We start from the raw sequence: 20,150 nt of genomic DNA on the forward strand, positions 1-20,150 counted from the left end.
TTATTGACTGACAGCAATTAATACAAGCCAATAAAGAAGATCTCTCAGAGAGGGTTTATTCCCATAAAACACCTGAGGGAATCTAAATATCACCAAGTAACTTTATGTAGCAAGAAATTAAACTAAGCACATGTGCTTATTATTTCTGGTTACCCAATTAGAATTACAATGGGAGGTAGGACCACTGTCTTTACCTGTTTTAACGTGAGTATAAATGGTCTAATTATAGTTCTCAAGATGATTAAAAATAAATATCATTCTATTTCTTTTATGCACTGGTCCTAGTATCATATTACTTTAACCACTTGATTTATACAGGCCCAAACTAAGAATGCAATCAGTGTGTATTTAATGCCTTTATAATGTTACTCCTGGACCACAGCAGTAATCACGTAATTATTCTCCTTCTTCATGTACTAGGCACATGCTAGATGCTTCCATTGTTATTCTTTCAAAACTATGCCACATATAAATTGTTGTGTTAAATGCTGTTGTGGGTATAACTCAATGTCCATGATTTCAAGTAGTGTCCAAATAAGTACAAACTCCTTAAGCCTCAAATTCAAGATCCTCTACTCTCCTACCTATTTTTCTAGTCCTGTCTCCAAATTATCACCTTAGAAGAATTTATTATTCTAGTCATATAGTTTATTCATTGACACCAAAAATATTCTGTGAATTCTGGCTCAGTTTTCCTCGCAGCCATTTATAACCGGAGAGAATGCCTTCCCTTCTCTGCTCAGTCATCCATTTAAAACCTAATCTTTTCCATCTGTCTTCCTTATCTGCACCCTTCCAAATGCACTACTCTTTCCTTTACGCTCAAATATTAATGATTGCTTACAAAGTGGATTTGTTAACTCCTATCTATTACTAATTACAATAATCAAAGAAGAACATTTCCGAGTCCTTATTTGGTGCTAAGCTCTTTCATGAATCATCCTATTTAATCCTCAGAACAGCACTCTGAGGCACGTATTATTAGTGTTACTACTACCACTAACCCAGTCTTACTAGTGAAGAAACAGAACATCCGAAACACAGAGGAACATGCCCTACGTCACATGGCCGTACCCAGCAGAGCCAGGACTCAGGCAGGCAGTGCCGCCTACCGAGTTCTGTGCTTTTACGGTTGTTGCCGCTATTATTTCAAGTTGAAGTGATTATTTCCCCTGTTCTTCACCTTCTCTCTTTAACTAGAGTATAGTCCCTTCTTGATATGGATGCATATGGGTGTCCTATAAGTTCTGTTGAGCATATAAGTGCTTATAAGATAGAGACATACATACTTCGATTTGGTAGGTAATGAAGTAAAATTTTGCAGATTGTGATAAGGCTAGATAGCTACAGCAAAACTAAATTGTGGACAGAAAGCACACATTATTACACATAGCAGTAATGGTTACACACATAACCACGGGAAGCAAGATCCAAAGGTGAATCTCAAGATCACAGATTAGCCAGATATTCCCATTGGAATCTGACTAAGCTTCCTTACAACCTAACCAATGAATGAGAACATAGATTCTAATGAATTAACTAGTGAAGTGGGACAGTCTATGTACCTGATCAGTAGATATGGGGTCAGAGAAAGAAAGAGCTGTGCCATGATTCGGAGGCAAGAAAAAGGAGAAGAAAACACAGTGTCTCCATATAGTATATAAGTGTCTCCTTCCATGGCTGTGGCACCTCAGTGTGTACTCAAGAGGCAACAATTCTCAAGTGAAAAAGAAAATGAAATACTTCCTGACCTCCTGAGTAAGTTCATTACTGAGGAAGACCAACTGCATGTGTCATATCTGGGAAATGGCCTTCCTAGTAAGATTTGATTTGGTGCAAGTATTTTCAGGTCTTGCAGTAAGGTCCTGATTGAGTCCAGACTAGCAGCCATGTAAAAATTGGGGAAAAGTGAATTATCCTACAGTATGTAGCAATATGCTTAATATTTTTTCTTAATTTGATTCAATTACAATACTAATAATAGCAATAATAATAATAATAATACACTATTATTTATTAAACCCATATCCTGCGCCAGAAACAGGGTTGCATTTTCTCATGTAATCTTCACGTAATTTCCTGAGGTAGATACTTTTATTATTCCCATTTTTTAGATGAAGCAATTAAGTCCTAAGTAAGCTGTCCACTATAGCAGTTGGTAAGTGGCCAAACAAGGGAAGTTTGTTTTAAGAAACTGATCTCAGAAAGCTATGCTACACTACTGCTCTTATGACATATGTCTGCACTATAATAAAAAAGCTTTTGCTTTAATGTATAAACCAATATCTTTTTTTTTTTAAGTCAGACAGAAAAAGTTGAGAACCATATGACTTTACTCATATATGGGATATAAAACTGAAAACAACAAAAGAACAAGACAAACAAATAAAGAAACAAAAACTCACAGACACAGACAACAGTTTAGTGGTTACCAGAGGGTAAGGGGGGAGAGGGGTGGTAGATGAGGGTAAATGGGATCAAATATATGGTGATGGAAGGAGAACTGACTCTGGGTGGTGAACACACAATGTGATATATAGATGACGTATTACAGAATTGTGCACCTGAAACCTATGTGATTTTACTAACCAGTGTCACCCCAATACATTTTAATTAAAAAATAAAAATAAACCAATATCAAGAAAAGCAAAAACAAAACCTCTTTCCGTGTCTGTAGTGTGCTGTTGTGTTTAGTCCAGTTTCCATCTGTAGTAGGAGTAAGTACAGCGGGTGTGTGTAACCTGACAGCTCTTACTCTGGACTATAGTCCTGAAAAATAATTTTGATCCTAGACAGTGCGTTTTTCACCTTATGTTCACTATGCTCAGAGGATGCCAACATGTTAATGAAACTGTTAGAGGGTAAAACTGAAGAGTGAAGATGTTATGACTTTTTTCCCTCTGTGTAGTTTGGTTCTCTGACGCAATAAAAAAGGAAATAATGGGGAAAAAGACAACAACAACAACAACAACAACAAAAATATATATATATATGTGTGTGTGTATATATATACATATATATACACACACACACACATATATATATCTTTGATTATTTGTGAAAAACTACAAATACTCTTCTAAGCACAAGTGGTTGGGAGTAGTAATATTTTTATTTGCAAAAGTCCCACTAAATAAATACACAGAAAGGTCAGTTACTAAAATCAGGCAAAGTGCCCCATATTTTATAAACGTAACTGACATTTTCTGTAGGGGACCGTGTCAGTAAGCATAATTTAAATGTACGGTAATCTGAAATAACTTCAGTAAACAGCCACACACCTGTCCTTCAGCAGACTGCAGTGAGAGCAACAGCTCTAGAGTTGCTGACAGTTAACAAAACTGTCGGCCTTTATTTCTACCCTTTTTTCACAATATTCTATCGGAAGTACAAAAAATAGAACTTTGGAGCTGGGAACTGCCTGCCAGCCAGCTCGCAACAGAAACCCTTCACTGCAGGACTCAGCGTCAGACAAGGGTCGCGGTACAACTGATAAAACTTGTAATGGTGTTGAACAGCGATGGGGCGTTGGCAGAAGAGAATGCACTTAAAGCTACAGTATCTCAGACTTTGGAGATGTGGGGGTGAGAATTATAAGCACCATGGAAGAGAATGACTGTTGCCGGGGGATGTCAATACACTGGAGAAAGAATGAACGGCTGAGGAAAATCAATCATCAGCTTAAGGTGAGGTATGTAATCCATGGTTTCCACGGCAACACATGAAAAAATTCTCCTCTTCCACAGTTGCAAGACAGAAAAAAACTGAGGACTTGGCCCAGTATTTAATTATAAGGAGAGCACAGCTCCAGATAAGGTTGATTCACAACCCTGGCAAGTATTCTACTGAACCGTGAAACTGGGACTAGTGGCTTTAAACCCTGCGTGCATAAACTGGCTTTATGTCCCTGTTACAGTGAGGAAACATGGAAAATGCACAAGAAACACAGTTTTGGCCCAAGTCTGCTTCACAGTGGTTCCACTGAGTCATTACATGCAACTCATAACAACGTGCATGGACTCTGAATGTATAGTTTGAATATATGCTTGGGAGATTCCCCCACATTGTTTCTTGGTTTTTGTGGTAGGAGCTATGACATCAGTAAAGACCAGGTGGTCTTCTCCCTACCCTCCTCCACCTTAGCCAAGATAGTAAATCACAACAGACGTCAGTAAGATGGAGAACTAAGAGGTCCCACTCAGCCCTCATCACCCACAAAACAATGATTTAACAATAATAAACAAAATCGCTGTTGGAGAGTGCTGGACTTCAATTAAGAAACTGCAGCATCTCAGGAGAGCACAAAACCTGAGAATGGCCATTAGGAAAAGGAAGGAAGCACTTGAGCTGTGCCATCCATTACCTGGGCTGGCACAGTCCAGGGACATGAGGAGTCTTCTGCATTGTGACTTCCGCCTGGGCTAACGAAGAGCAGAGTGAGCCCAGCAGCTCTTGCTGCACCGAGAACCCGGAGGCCTGCCACAGTCTTGGCCAGCGTGGAGCCCAGTGCAGAGATGACAGAGCCCCTGCCGCTGTGCCTTCTGGAGCTGGAGCCACTGCATGCCCGGCAGAGCAGGCCCTGCTGAGGTGCCTGAGGGCCAGTGCACGCGCACCCTGGACCCAGCACCACCAATGCACACACGTGCCTCCTGGAGGAGGGAGCGAGAAAGGGGCAGAAAGCTTACTTAAAGGAATAATCTCCCCAACCTGCCCAAGTCTGGGGAACAAAATAAACATGGACATTCAAGAAGCCCACAGAATCCAAACAGGTGAAATGTACAGAGGTCTAAATCAAGGCACATTCTAATTAAATTATCAAAACTCAAAGACAGAATTTTGAAAGCAGTAAGACAAAAGCAATTTGTCACAATAAAGGGAACCCCCATAAGATTATAAGTGGATTTCTCAGCAGAAATATTCCAGGAGAGAGTAGAATAATTTATTCAAATTACTGAAAGAAAAGCTACCAATAAAGAATACTATACCTGGCAAAACTAGTCCTTAAAAATGGAAAAAAAAAAAAAAAAAAAAAACAGAGAGAGAGAGATCAAAGGCTTTCCCAAACAAACAAACAAACACTGAGGGAGTTCATCACCACTAGATCTGCTAAAAGGATTTCTTCAAATTGAAACAAAAACAGGCTAAATAGCAACAAGAAAGCATAACTCTTATTGTTAAAGGTAAACATGTATTCAGATACATACACTGTAATGGTGGCATACAAAGTTCTTCAAACCCTAATGTAAAGTTAAAAGAAAATAATATTAAGAATAACTATAATCACAAAAAATCATTAATAGATATACAATATAAAAAGGAGTAATCGCTGATTATAAGTACTCAAATGAGAGGAGAGTGAAAATGTAGAGTTTTTGTATATAATTGAAGTTAAGTTGTCATGAACTTAAATAGCTATAACTACGAGATATCTTATGTAAGCCTTGAGGTGACCACAAAGGAAAACCTACAATATACACAAAAGGAAAAGAATCAAAGCAAATCACTACCGAAAAAAAAATCAAAAAATAAAATAAAATAATGAAGACAACCAGAGAACAAAACAACTTCAGAGGAGACAGAAAAAAAGTAACAAAATGGAAATAGTTAAGTCTTTATTTATCAATAATTACTTTAAATGTAAATAGATTAAACTCCTGAAATAAAAAGATACAGTGAGACTGAATGGGTTAAAAAAAAAAAAAAGAGAGAGCGAGCCTGCGATATGCTGTATATAAGAGATTCGTTTTAGATTTAAGGACACACATAATAATCAAAATAACAAATGAATTCAGTAAAGTTCCAGTTTTCACAGCAAAAGAAACAATCAACAAATGAAAAGGCAATCTGTATAATGGAAGAAAATATTTGCAAACCATATGTCAGATAAGAGATTAATATGCAAAATATATAAAGAACTCATAAAACTCAATAAGAACAACAACAAAAACAATCCAATTAAAAGATGGGCAAAATAACTAAAGAGACACGTTTCCAAAGAAGACATCTAAATGACCAACAGGCACATGAGAAGATGCTCAACATCACTAATCATCAGAGAAATTCAAATCAAAGCCACAGCGACAAATTACTTCATACCTGTTAGAACGGCTCTTATCAGACAAGAAGGAGTAAGTGTTGGTGAGGATGTAGAGAAAAGGGAACGCTTATACACTGTTGGTAGGAATGTCAGCTGGTTCAGCCACTATGGAAGGCAATTCAGAATTCTCCCCAAAATTAAAAATAGATCTACCATATGATCCAGAAACCCCACTTCTGAGTTTATTTCCAAAGGAAATAGATATCTGCACTGCCATTTTCTGCAGCGTTATTCACAATAACCAAGATGTGGAACAACTTAGGTGTCCGTCAGTGGATGGATGAAGAAAGAAGAAATGGCATACATATACACACAATGGAATATTATTCAGCCACGAGAAAGAGGGAAATCCTGCCATTTGCGACAACATGGATGGACCCCGAGGATATTACGCTGAGTGAACCAAGTCAGACAGAGAAAGAGAAATATTGCATGACCTCACTTATGTGGATAATTTGAAAAAGCCAAACTGGTAAAAAACAACAGTCCAATGGTGGCTACCAGGGGCGGGGGGTGGAGGAATGGGAGATGTTGTTTAAGGGAACAAACTCACAATTCGTAGCTCAATGTCCCTGGAGATCTACTGCACAGCATAGGGATTATACTCAACAGTGCTCTATTATAAACTTTGAAGTTGCTAGAGACTAAATCTTAATTGTTCTTACCACAAAAAAAAGTGAGATGATAATATGTGATACGACACAGGTGTTAGCTACTAACGCTATGTGGCAATCATATTGCAATACATAAATGTATCAATAAACATGTTATACAACATTGTACACATTAACTGATTTCAAGTTAGTTTTTTCAAAACGTGTCAAAAATCCACAAAAAATAAAAAGTTGATAGTTTGACTATTTTATGCCTATACACTCGAACTCCACAGTAGAGGGAAAAGTTTTTTTGAGCTCGTGGGGTAAACTCGAATGTCACAGTCAGTGGATGTAAATATTCATTCAGATATATCCAAACATTGTAGCAAAGGAGTTACACTTCACACAGTATTATGTCAATTGTATCTCAATAAAAAAAATAAAATTTAATTCATAGGAAAAACATTTTCATGTCCATACCACCAAAAGTGATGTTACAGACTCGATGCAATGCCTATCAAAAGCTCAGTGGCATTCTTCACAGGAGTAGAAAAACAATTACAAAATCATACAGAACCATAGAAGACCCTGCACAGCCAAAATAATCTTGACGAACCCAAACGCTGGAGGCATCACACTTCCTGATTTGAAGCGACAGTCATGTGCTGCCTAAGGACGGGGACGCGTTCCGAGACGTGTCCTCAGGTGACCTTGTCATGGCGCAGCCATCAGAGAGCACTGAGCCACCTGGACGGGATGGCACAGCCCACCACAGGCCTAGGCCATGTTGCAGCAGTTGGGCTGCTCGGGGTCTGCTGTGCTTCTACAGCGCTAACTAATGGGGTGTTAACTGGTTTTCTGCAGGGACCATCTCGACACCTGGAATCTACACCTGGCTTTTTCAGTCACGGTTCTAGGCAGAGCAGGCCTGACCCCGTCTGGAGCACCCAGAGATCCAGAAAGATGCTGAACTTTTGTTTTTTGATCACCTGGTAGTCTTGAGATAGTATTACCTACAAGTAAAGGAGTTGCTTCAAGTAAGACTTCCTGATGTAATGAAATCGACCCCTTGATAACCTCGGCATTGCCCTTGAGATTAGCACGCTAAGCACACATGCTACTTTGGTTGAAAAGGCCTTTCACGATCTGTCCGTTGTCCTCCCAGCCCTTCAAGGCACCTGTCCCCTGTCCCTTATCCCGTTCAGTGATTCAGCCACACAGGCCTGTGTCCATTCCCAAATGTATACCCACCCCTTGCCAGTGGGCAGCACGTTGCTGGAGGAGGCACCCTCCCCTCGTTAAATTGTTTCAACAAACTTCAAGTTCAATATTAACACTATAATGTTTACTTTTAAAACACATATTATCTTAAATATTTCAGGACTCACTGAAGATATTTGGATTTAAGTATCTGAAAGAGAGAAAATTCTCCACTAGTGATACCTTGTTGCGTATGGAAAAAGCACACCCTCATTTCTTACCTGTGCGTCACATGGGGGCACGTACATCTCAGCAAGTGCAGCGTTTTCTAAGTCGTCACAGAAAACGAAGCTGTGGAAATTCTGAGGTTTGAAGGCGGCTGCGGACTCATTCTCCTCAATCAGATCTGTGTGCATCTGTGTTCGAGGCCGAGCGAGGCCTTGCAGCAGCACATAAAGCCCGTCATTTGCAACCACTGAAACAGAACAAAACCAAGAGATGTGCTGCAGGCTTTATGCACCGGCCTCTGAGAGACACACGAGCAGCACACACTCCCCACGTGCTGTGCTTTTGGCAGATTCTTCGCACTTTAGACAGTGACAATGGCTTAGGTAGCACTTAGGCATTCAGGAATAATTTACTCAAACAGCAAGAACTAAGACATGCCTCCACATTTGTGGAGTTCTTTTCTGACAGTACTGCAGAATCGGTGCCCTTGGGGAACTGACAGATTCCAGGACCATGGTAACATATCGCAGTATAGATTTCTGACAGTACCATGAAAACAGGGCCAGAGAAGTCGTTGAACTTTTTAAAATGTGTATCTTCTCCTCAGAAATGCCTGTTTTACCTTAGCAACAATATATATACACCTGCTGCTGACTTTCATTCCTCTTTGCTCCGGAGACGCTGACGACTGCTCAGCACTTCGTGAAGCAGAGTGTGGACACATCCACCCGTTTGTTCCAGCATCTCGCCGACTACACATCGCAACGCTCCGCAGTCTGTCCCGTGATACCAATTGCTCAAGTTCGGCCATGTGCCTGTAGGTCGGGCAGGCTTGTGCACTTAGCAGCATTTTGAGTTCAGCTTAAAACAGCTCCCATTCGTCTGAAGCCTGTCCTTTCAGAGGTAGGCATGGGAACCGGATGCGCTCTCTCTACTTCTCAATTCTTTACAGGATTGGAGCACGGGAGTCCAGGGTGTGAGGAGATCTTTTCTTACACTCTCCCTATTAACCTGCTATCGAAGCTTTACAAATTGATGTTCAGGGACAACTGTGTGTCTTCTTATGCCTGAGTGATGCCAACTGCTTGCCCTCTTTGCTTGTTCTAAACGTAGTGCACGTCAGTGGGTTCTCTTGGTCACTGTCTGTGCTCGGTGACCACAGGAGAGCGTCTTCAGCCTTCTCCAAAGCAGCGGTTGCGCTGAGTTTAAACCAGATTCCTTTCTGGACAGCACCGTATCACTTCTTATTAGACACTGAATGTGTGCAGCAAGGCCACGTCAGAAATACTGCTTTTTAATAGCGATCAGGGAGGCTGTATGAGAACTACATTGCAGTCAGCACATGGTAAAGGCAAAAGATAACCTTTTGTGAGAGTAGTAAGGATTCTGGCCAATTACAAGAACGTGCTAGAAGGTCACTACGTAGCAGCTCTGTCATAATAGCTAAAAGCTGGACGCAGCTCAGGTGTCCACAGGGAAGAAAATGTGTAACGTTTCTGGTGTGTGCATAAAATGGAATACTACTCAGCCACGAAAATGAATGAGCCATAGATTCATGTGACATGAATGAATCTCAGAAATGTCACGTTGATTGAAAGAAGGCTTTCACAAAAGTATACATTGTTTGATTTCATTATAACGTTCTAAATGGTTGGCACAAAACTGACTTTTACTGGAAAAAGGAAAAAAGAAAAAAATAACAGAAAAGCAGTTGCCTCTGGCAGGTGGGCCACAGAGCGACTGGAAGAAGCATGGAGAGAAATTTCTGAGGTGACAGTGAAGAGCTACATCTTGTTAAGAGTTTGTGTTACAGTATTTGTCAAAACTCATCAAGCAATGCACTTAAGGTACAAATATGCACATTACTCTATGTAAATTTTACCTTAAAAAAATAAAGGACCAGAAACAAATACTGAATGTAGGTAAACACTGAAGGGTTCAGGGGTGAAATGTCCTCATGCTGTGGTGATCTCAACAGAATGAAATGTGATGCAAACACTGTGGGGGAAACTGTAGGAAAAAAATGAGCAACTACCACATGACAGCAAACGTTTTTTACCTCTTTCTATGCCTTGAGCCAGACACTCTTCCAAACACACTGCATGTATTAACCTTTTTTGTCCTCTTAGCAATCCTATGAGTCAGGTACTATGATGCTCCCCTTATTATAACCGTGCAAACTGAGGGCACCGAAAAATTTAACATCCTGCCCTCGCTCAGGGACCCAGGAGCAGTAAATGCAACCCACGGCGGCTCCCTTGCTAGGCTAGCCTTTGGAAGTCCATGTCACATTGCATTCTCTCTCTCCTTCTCTCTCTATCCCTCCCCTCCTTCTCTTTCTCTCAAAATATAGTTGGTAGTAATACATGGTTTGAATTTGGTAAAAAGTAAGACTATATGTGTGACATAGACAGATACGTTTCCATTTTAAGTGGAAAGAAAGCCCATGTCAAAGTGATATATGTTAGTTTAAAATGTTAAAAAATAAGCAATATATGTGTACCTTTCAATACATGTTTGTGGTATAAATATTTACAACAAAAACAAGTATAGAAAGGGATTTAGTTGTATAGTTGTTCCTAAGAAAACGGAGAGTAATTTAAATAAAGCTCATCAAAAAGGACAGTGTTAATTATTGAGCAAAATAATAATGCTTGATTAGAATGGCAACGATACCCTTGCCTAGGTTTTCTCCATAAGATTAATGTCTTATATTTTAATAACTGGGTTGGTAGAATATACCTAAACAAGAAAAAAAATGGCTCATAAAGGAAAAACCTTTCTACAGATTTCCAAAAATGGAAACACAGCTGTTCCTTCCCCAAATGTGCTACACTTGCCAAGGAGAACAATTATCACAGACTGAGCATCAATTGCTTGCCATGCACTGCGCCAGGTGCTCTGACACGGATTCTTTTAATAATCACGAGTGTCATCTATCATTAGTCTATTTTTCAAGGGAAGAAAGTAAGGTTCAAAATAATTAAGTAACGTCAAAAGTTACAAAGTACATTAACTTCTGGAGGTTTTCAAATAAATTTCAACATCTGAAGGATACACACAAACATGCCAACCCACAACACATACACACATAGGAGTGTGTGTGCAGTGTAATATAGGTGTATATATATGCAGGATGTTATATGTGTACATGCATATAGATGTGTATATGTGTACATATACACATACACACAGAAGACACTTTTATAAATTTTATAAAGGATCTCAATGAAGATTGAAAGAATTATAACTATTTTGTTACAAAGTTCAGTTCAGACGTTAACTGTCAATTCTTTCCTGAAATTAATGTAGATGGTTTCTGCATGAACCTATCAAAATTAGTTGGGTAGAGATTTGAAAATAAATGAATTTAAAAGAACTTTCAGTAATATGTGCAGAATGAAATGAACTTTGGGGTGACATCTTTATACAAATACTAGGGGAGAAAAAAAGAAAATCGTCATTCAAACAAAAAAAATGGCATAATTGAGTTGAAAATGAAGAATCAAGAAAAAAGCATGAAATATAACAGAACAATTTGCAGAAAATTCTCAGATAGAATTCATGTAACATCCAAAATCAGCCCTTAAATATATGGACAAATGATATCAACACCATAAAAAATGTCTAGAAAAAAATTTCAGTAGAGTTAAGCTCCAAAATAACCATTGAATTATTACTTATAAATCACAAAGTGGTATTAAATGTATGAATTGTGACAAAAAAATATTTATTAATTATGTAAGATAAACATAAGCTTTTAAAATTCCTAAGCAATGGGAAGGAACATATAATATACCTTTCTTATTCAGGTTTTGAATATACACAAAATTATTTCATATAATTTTTAGGATGAAAAAAAAGTACTCCAAGCATCAAAGAAAAACTTGAGTATAAGAATTAAAATGATATTAAAGTGGATCAAAATGGCATTAACTCTTTATTCCCAGACTTTGAAAATGTAAAGAATTTGATAAAAATCAAGTCAGGAGTAAGTTTCCTAAAATTATTTATCTAGCCAACCTCTGTGACGTGAAAAGGCAAAATAAATATTTTCATAGATCTTGGAGAAATTTCTTCTTCGGGACCTCATTATTTTAAAATATTTCTTGTATTAGTTGAACTAATACACATTCCAAATGAATTAAGAATACTAATCATGGAAAGTTTAATTAATCACTTTGGCTGTGACTTCTCAAAAGGTTAAAGGCCAAACACAAAGTTTGATTAAAGCAGACATGTTTGTGAATTCCTTGCTATGGATCTCTCACTCTGGTCCACAGAGCCTTCAGCTGAAAGCAACCATTCTAAAAGATCTAAATGTTTTCCAGAGCAACAGCTGGATTAATAAAGTCATAGCATCACCTGGTTAATTCTTATTGGCCTATAAAGTGGAGAGCGGGTGTCGTCTGCCTCGTGGGAAGCCCTTCCGGCTGACCCACTGACTCCATTATTTTACATGTTCTGCTAACTTTTATCAAAACTGAACATGATCACATCTTCAATGCTCTATTTTAAGTTTTAAAATAAACATTTCTATCTTATTTTCCTTTGCCATTAATAAAATCATCTTAACCCTCTTATTAGTGTCACTTTTACAAAAGGTCATCGTATACTCTGTAGACATTGAAAAGGTTAAATGTTACATTAAACATTAAATCCAGGCTGGTGCCACAAAACGAATATATTCCATCAAGAACCATTCTTCTGATGGTGGACAATAGCTTCACCAGCCAGAACTGTTCTCACACTAGAGAAGATCATAGAAACACTGGTGTTGCTTCCCATGATCCATCATCTGAGTAGACATGCTCCATTATTCACCAAAGAGGGGTATCGATTACTGCTACCTGTCACCCTAGTAAAGCTCTCTGATATAATGCCTTAAAAAACACTGTTCCGTGATACTATAGACTCACAGGAGTTTGATTTTGCCTACGGAATTTACTACTGTTGTTGTTGTTGTTGTTGTTAAAGAGGCAACAAAAGGTGAGAGAGAGCAAAAGACAGGCTTCGGGTTCAAAAGCCTTGTTTCTACCCTTCACTAGAGTTGAACTAGTAAGACTGCCTGTCAAGTCTTCAAATGCATGAAAGGGGTACTCCTGCAAAACTAAGATTATGTTCTAATAGAAGGTAGTAAAGAAACGCTAATAAGAGAGAAATAAACTTTCTCCTATGAGCATCCCCCCAAGTATGTTGCACAGAGCTGCTTCCTGAGGGGAAAATAAATAAACAAAACACTGAGGTAAATTATGTATCAGAAGTAACTTCATGTATGCACAGGAAATATTCAACACACGTTGGCATATGAAAGTACTGCTATTTTAAAAAATGACTTAACCTTGTTTAAATCATCATTTCTCAAATCTATTTCCTCAGAAAAGTCATTTCCGTTGGTTTGTTTGTGTTTTATATTTTTAATGTTAAACAGACTTGTTAAGGGAAATTGACTTCAAATTTCAGGCATCTCCGGGAGCTGGCAGAAGTTTCTAGTAGTTTCAAATAGCTCAAAAAAAAAAAGTTTTAAAATCTTATACAATAAAATATTATTCAGCCATAGACAGGAATAAAGTACATGATACAATGTGGATAAACCACAAAAACAGGCTAAGTAAAAGAAGCCAGAACCGAAAGTTCTCACATTGTGTGGCTCTAAACAAACGAAATGTCCAAATGAGTAAATCCATAGACAGAAGGCTGGCTGGTGGCCACCAGGTGCTGGAGGAAAGGGAAATGCAAAGTGACTGCTTGATGATACAGGGGTTCATTTGGGGGCAGATGAAAATGTCTCGGAAGTAGACAGCAGCGAGGGCTCCACACACTGTGAATGTACTAAATGCCACTGAAGGGTTCACTCTAAAGTGATCAGTGGTTAAAAGTATGTGAATTTTTTATTGAGATAAAAAAGGTTTTATTGAATTAATCCATGAAATTCACCCTTTTAAAATGTGCAGTTCAGTGTCTTTTTAGTATATTCAAAGATGTGCAATCACCATCACAACCTAATGTTAGAATATTTTCATCATCCCCCAAAGAACTGATATTCCTCAGCAGTCACACCCCAAGTTCCTGGGGACCATTCATCTTGTGGTCTCTATGGCCTTGCCTGTTCTGGACTTGCATATCAATGAAATCATAAATACGGAGCCTTTTGTGACTAGCTTCTTTCACTTAGCATGTCTTCAAAATCCATCCGGATGGTAGCAAGTATCTGTACCTCATTCCTTTTCATTGCTAAATAATATTCTATTCTAAGGGCATACCACATTTACAGAAAATCCATTCATCTGTTGATGGGAATCTAGGCTGTTTCCACTTTAGGGCTACTGTGAATAAAGCTGCTATGACCATTTGTGTACATGTTTTGAGCGAGAATGTTTTTGTTTCTCTGGTATATAACGTAGGAATAGAACTGCTGGGTCAAATGGTAACTTCATGTTGAACATTTGGGGTGCTTTCAAATTGTTTTCCAAAGTGGCTTCACCATTTTATAACCACACCAGAAACATATGAGAGTTCCAGTTTCTCTGCATCCTCAACAACATTTAATTATTGTCTAGTTTTTACATTTAAACTGTCCTAGTGGGTACAAAGTCGTATGTGATTGTGGTTTTGATTTACAATTCCCTAATGACTAATGATATAGAGCATTTTTATGTACCTATTGGCCATTTGCATATCTTCTTGTGAAATGTTCCTGGTCAGATTTTTCCATTGGATTAATTGTCCTTTTGTTATTGATCTATAAGAGTTCTTCAGAGTCTAGATATCAGACCCTTATCAGATATATGACTTGCAAGAACTTTCTCCCATTCCAAGGTTTTCATTTCTACCTTCTTCATTGTTTCTTTGAAGCTCAAAATATTTTAATTTTTATGAAGTCCAAATTATCTGATTTCTCCTTGGTCACTGTGCTTTCAGTGTCATGTTTAAGAAAGCATGGCTTAACCCATGGTCACAAAGATTAATTTATAAGCTTTCTTCTAAGAAAATTTTATAATTTTGTTCTTACATTTAGGTCTTTGATCCATTTTGGGCTAATAATTGTATAGGGTATGAGTGAAATGTCCAATTTCATTCATGAGCATGTGGGTATTCAGTTGTCCCAGCACCATTTATTGAAAAGACTATTCTTTCCACCATTGGATTTTCTTGACACCCTTATTGAAACCCAATTGACTATAAAGTTAAAGTTTTATTTCTGGACTTTTGATGCTATTCCATGAATCTATAAATCTATCTTTATTCTTATATTCTACTGTCTTGATACTCCAGGTTTGTAGTAAGTTCTAAAATCAGATGTGTGAGTCCTCCAACTTTGCCATTTGTTTTCACGAAGGTCTTGGAATTTCTGGATCCTCTAAATTTCTATAAAAATTTTAGGATCAGCTTACCAATTCTTACAAAAACACAGCTATCATTTTTGTTAGGAAATGTGTTGAATCAGTAGATCAATTTAGGTAATATTGCCATCTTAATGACAGACATTAGGTCTTTTGACCTATAAATATTGGATATCTATTTATGTAGCTCTTCAGTTTCTTTCAACAAGCCTTTGTAGTTTTCAATATACAAGTCTTATACTTCTTTTGTTAAATCTGTTCCTAAGTAGGGTATGGGTTTGATTCTATTGTAAATGGAATTGTTTTCTTAATTTCATTTTTAGATGATTTATTGCTTGTGGTATTAATTCTCCTTTAAATATTTGGTAGACTTCATTCATTATGATGCCATCTGGGTCTGTCTGGGCTTTTCTTTGTGGGAATATTTTAAGTTACTAATTCAATATATTTATTGGAAACAGAGCTACTCAAATTGTCCATTTCTTCTTGAATCAGTCTTTTTTTTCTTTTGACAATAATATTTCTTTCTTTTTTAAATTAAAGTTTATTGGGGTGACAGTTTTGATAGCTTGTATCTTTTAGAAATTTGTGCATTTTATCTAAGCTGTATAATTTTTTGGCATAGTTTAATGTACTTCCTTATAATCCTTTTTATATCTGTATGGGCAATAGTGATATCCACTATTTCATTGCTGATTTTAGTAATTTGAATGTTCTCTCTGTTTTTCTTGATTCATGGGTTGTCTATTAAATAAAGGTTTGTCTATTTTGTTTTCATATTCTCTATTCCACTATGTCCACTATATTTATTATTTCATTCCTTCTGCTTGTTTTGGGATTAGATGGCTCTTCTTTTTTAGTTTCTTAAGGTGGAAGATTAGGCTATTGATTTGAGATCTTCTTTTTTGTTGTTGTTTTTTTAATATACAGGCTCTGTGAATGGCCTATTCCTGGAAGACAGGTCAAATCATGATAAATCTCTTGGATTAAAATTTTGAAAGCGATCCAAACCTATCTTGCTTCCCTCAGCGGGCAGCCTCAGTCAGGCTGCTGTTAGGCTGCTGCTACCATGGCTATAAGGCTGGGTTGTAGTATGGTAGGAACAGGGCAAGCAAAAGTGCCACAGACCTCATTATTCTTACCAACACTTCACCAGTTTTCTTGAATAAACACTCCTGGGATTGTTGTGGGTTTCTTCCAGCATTATGAAGAAGTTGATACTGACAGTTTTTGCCAGTCTTTCCATTCCATCTCTGGATCTTTGGAGGTCCTCACTCTACCATTCCCAAAGTGCTTCTCTGGTTAGTTTATTTCTGCAGCTGTTTGTTTTAACACATATTATCTGTAGGTGAACTCCATGAACACTTTAGAAAATGTTGTCCAAAACACTGAAGACAATATTATTTTCCAAAGCCTTACTGTCTTTTAAGTAGTAAATTAAGTGTCATTTTTCAATTGTTGCCTTGCATATATACATAGCATTTATATAGATGCATTATCTGAAAACTCTCCCCATATTACCTTGTCTAGCTTATTATTTTGTTTCTTAAGTTCCTCTTATACAAAATGAAGTAATAACACATGCTTCCTAGAGTTTTGAAAAGATTAAGCAAAATAGTACTTATAAAGTATTTAGGAAAGCACTAGATCAGTAAACATTATATAAAATATGTAATTAATATTATTGTAATCATTTCAATAATTCCTCTTCCAATTTCCAGCTCCTCTAATTCCTTCTCTGTTTATTTTTTCATAAAACTTATTTCCTGAAATCATATTATGTTTTCATTTGTTGTTTATTTCCTGTAGCCCACACTAGAAAATAAGTTCCAGTGACAGTCACCAGCACATAGCAAACGCTTAATACATAGCTGTTAAGTAAATGAATTATGTTCATGTTATTGTAGGAAATGGGAAGCAGTTCAATGCAATTTTCTTTCCTAATCATTTAGCCCAATACCACACTGCATTTTTGCACATATGACTAAAGTACATAAAAAGCTTATTTAAAAATAACTCCTGATTGGACAAAGCTGCCGACTCTTCTGAAATATGGCAACCCAAGAATTAGCCTAGAGAAGTGAATAAATATTAGTTCTATTCTGACAATTTTCCAATAAAATCAAGTAGGTTTTTTAAAAACTATGAAATTTTAGATACTGAGTAATACAATTATACAATGCAATCTTTATTAATTGAAAATATTCCAGGATAAGAAATGGAGGAAACTGTGTGGGGGGTGTGGGGGAGGGAGGGGTGCGTTTCTAGTTCTGGTGATGTGTCCCAATACCCTTATTGTAACTGCTCAGAGCAGGCATTTGTTATGATTGGAAAACCCTGTCTGATCAGGTAGTAAATATTTCACATATCATCCCTGCTTAGAAATTTCACTGTTTAGAAATTAACATTCAAAACGACAATGACAGAGATAAACATCATGGCAAAGGCCACTGGCATTTTCCTGATATTAAAGAGCTGTTGTTATTGTTGTGTTCTTTTCCCAAAACCTCACAGTTATCTCCTGGGTAGGGAAAGGCAGAAACGGAATTGGGTCCTCACAATGCAAGAAGACTGGAAAAGATTCTGGCCAGCTTCCAAGGACGATCCTCATAAATCACAGGAAACACCTCAGTTGCAGTGAAAGCAGATCCCGCTTTAGGATCGATGCACATTCTTCAAGGGCCAAGGTCTTTAAGGCCGGACTCGGTTATTTGATGATGACTTCTATTCTCAGGACACATTGTTTGAATTATAATTAACTTACATGTGGAAGGGATGCTCAGTACAATCTTTCATGAGCTTTAGCTACGATGTTTTTATAATATGTTAAGTGAAATTTAAATCACAACAGAAAAATAAGTCTATGCAGGTTAATGGTAAAAATTTAGTAATATGAATATATTTTCAGTGTTAAAAATAAGTATTAAATTTTATTAAAGTGAGGGGCTATGGTACTTTTGAGATATAACCTGATGAAAGTTGGGAGTAAAATTAAATAAGATGAAAGAGAAGAGAAATAACACTGTAAAACTTAATGGACTTCAAGTAAAGAAAACGGAGTAAGGATGATACAGATGATAGATACAGATAATAGAAGGGAAAAAAAATCCTTATATCAATCATTTCATGGGACTATTTCAATGTTAACATAAAGGTAGAAAGTAATAAAATTTTGATCAATAATCTAATTCTAAGTTAGCCACTAGATTGGATTCTCAAGCAAATTAATTACTTCAGCTTCCACGAGCTTTAGATTGCCAATCATAAAAATGCGCCCTGCCCAGGCCAGAAAATAAGACATCTAATGGGAGTCTCTTGATATCATTTGAATTAAGTACTATATACCTACATAGTATATAGAGATTACTATATGGAATATATACTGGGGTGCCAAAAAAAATGTATACAAGTGGACACTTTGGTAAACATTGCCCAAGCAGTGGTTCACCATAATCAGAAGTGTCTGGAGGCTGATGGTGACCACTTTGAGCAGCTCTCGTAATTGCAGAAGTTGAACATGACTTGTATTCATCTTTTGTTATCAGTATATATTGAGTATTACAATTTTAATAGTTTTCCTTTCTTAAAATGTGTATACATTTGTTGGCACCCTCTGTATTATATAAAGTATTTTTATTATAGTAACATATGCAATCTTAATATAGTCATCATGATTTAGTACCATCTTCACTTAAGCTGCAGATACGGACATGGGTTATTCAGTACTTCAAATCCTAATAATATCATCTCTGTTAGTATTTTATTGTTTAAGAAAACCGAATGAGAGGCTGCGTGAGGAATGGTAAATTGAGGAAGCTGCCCTAAATCCTGAAGCTCCAGAGAACCTGTGGCCAGAAAAGAGACAGAAGGTACAAACAGATGTTGGAATTGCAGGCAAGAAACCAAAGCCTGCACAGCAGATTGAAAGTCAGCAGCCTGGTGATGAGGGGCGACAGGGGGACAGTTGAAATATCAGCAGACGGAGAGGAATGCTTCCATGAATAAAGGCAAGGGATCAAAAGATACCTTGTTGGGATTGTTTTTTAAGCTGGATGAACAAAAAGATTTACAGAGGGTAGATATTTAATGAGTTGACTACCTTGACGGTGAAACAGATCTGAGCTGTCAGAATAAGACGTCTTAAAAATGCTAGAGAAGAACTTTGACACAAGTAGATGTAAACACAGAGACTTCTAAATATTTTTAAATGTTTGAAAGTATGCCCCATCGAAATGTGAGCTAGAATGCCTTATTTAATATATAAGTGATCAATTAAAGTTGATATTAATATTTATCAAGGAATGAAAGTTCATATTCTAATAGTTAATCACCTAAGTTATTAAGATACTATCAGAACACAATATTTGCTTCTAGTTATAATATTAAAACCTTTGTAAATAAATTAAATAGTTACAAACACTGACAAATGACTATATATTCATTATGGACAATTCAACACAAATGTATGAAGAAGAAAGAGTTCACTGCTCCCACTCACTGCCTCTCAATTCCTCTCACCTCCACTAAGGTAACAATATTAAAAATACGTATTTTTGGACTGTCCTTCTGGATCTACTCCTATGTATTTTATATATACATATATGTATACATATAATATATAATAAATACAGAGGGTGCCAAAAAATGTATAGGCATTTTAAGAAAGGAAAAGACTGTATTAAAATT

At 37.0% G+C, this 20,150-nt stretch overlaps 1 protein-coding gene across 1 annotated transcript in view; it reads right to left on the bottom strand.

Moving 5' to 3' along the window:
- Positions 1-20,150, bottom strand: part of CNBD1 (cyclic nucleotide binding domain containing 1) — a 143,001-nt gene that overhangs the window by 44,173 nt on the left and 78,678 nt on the right. The window contains exon 6 of the mRNA XM_074319101.2: positions 8,196-8,368. Coding sequence (XP_074175202.2) covers positions 8,196-8,368 — 173 coding nt within the window. The remainder of the gene's footprint in view (positions 1-8,195; positions 8,369-20,150) is intronic.

Source organism: Rhinolophus sinicus, chromosome 7 (assembly GCF_057876585.1).
Source record: "Rhinolophus sinicus isolate RSI-liver-muscle chromosome 7, RSI-T2T, whole genome shotgun sequence".
Classification (NCBI taxonomy): Eukaryota; Metazoa; Chordata; class Mammalia; order Chiroptera; family Rhinolophidae; genus Rhinolophus; species Rhinolophus sinicus.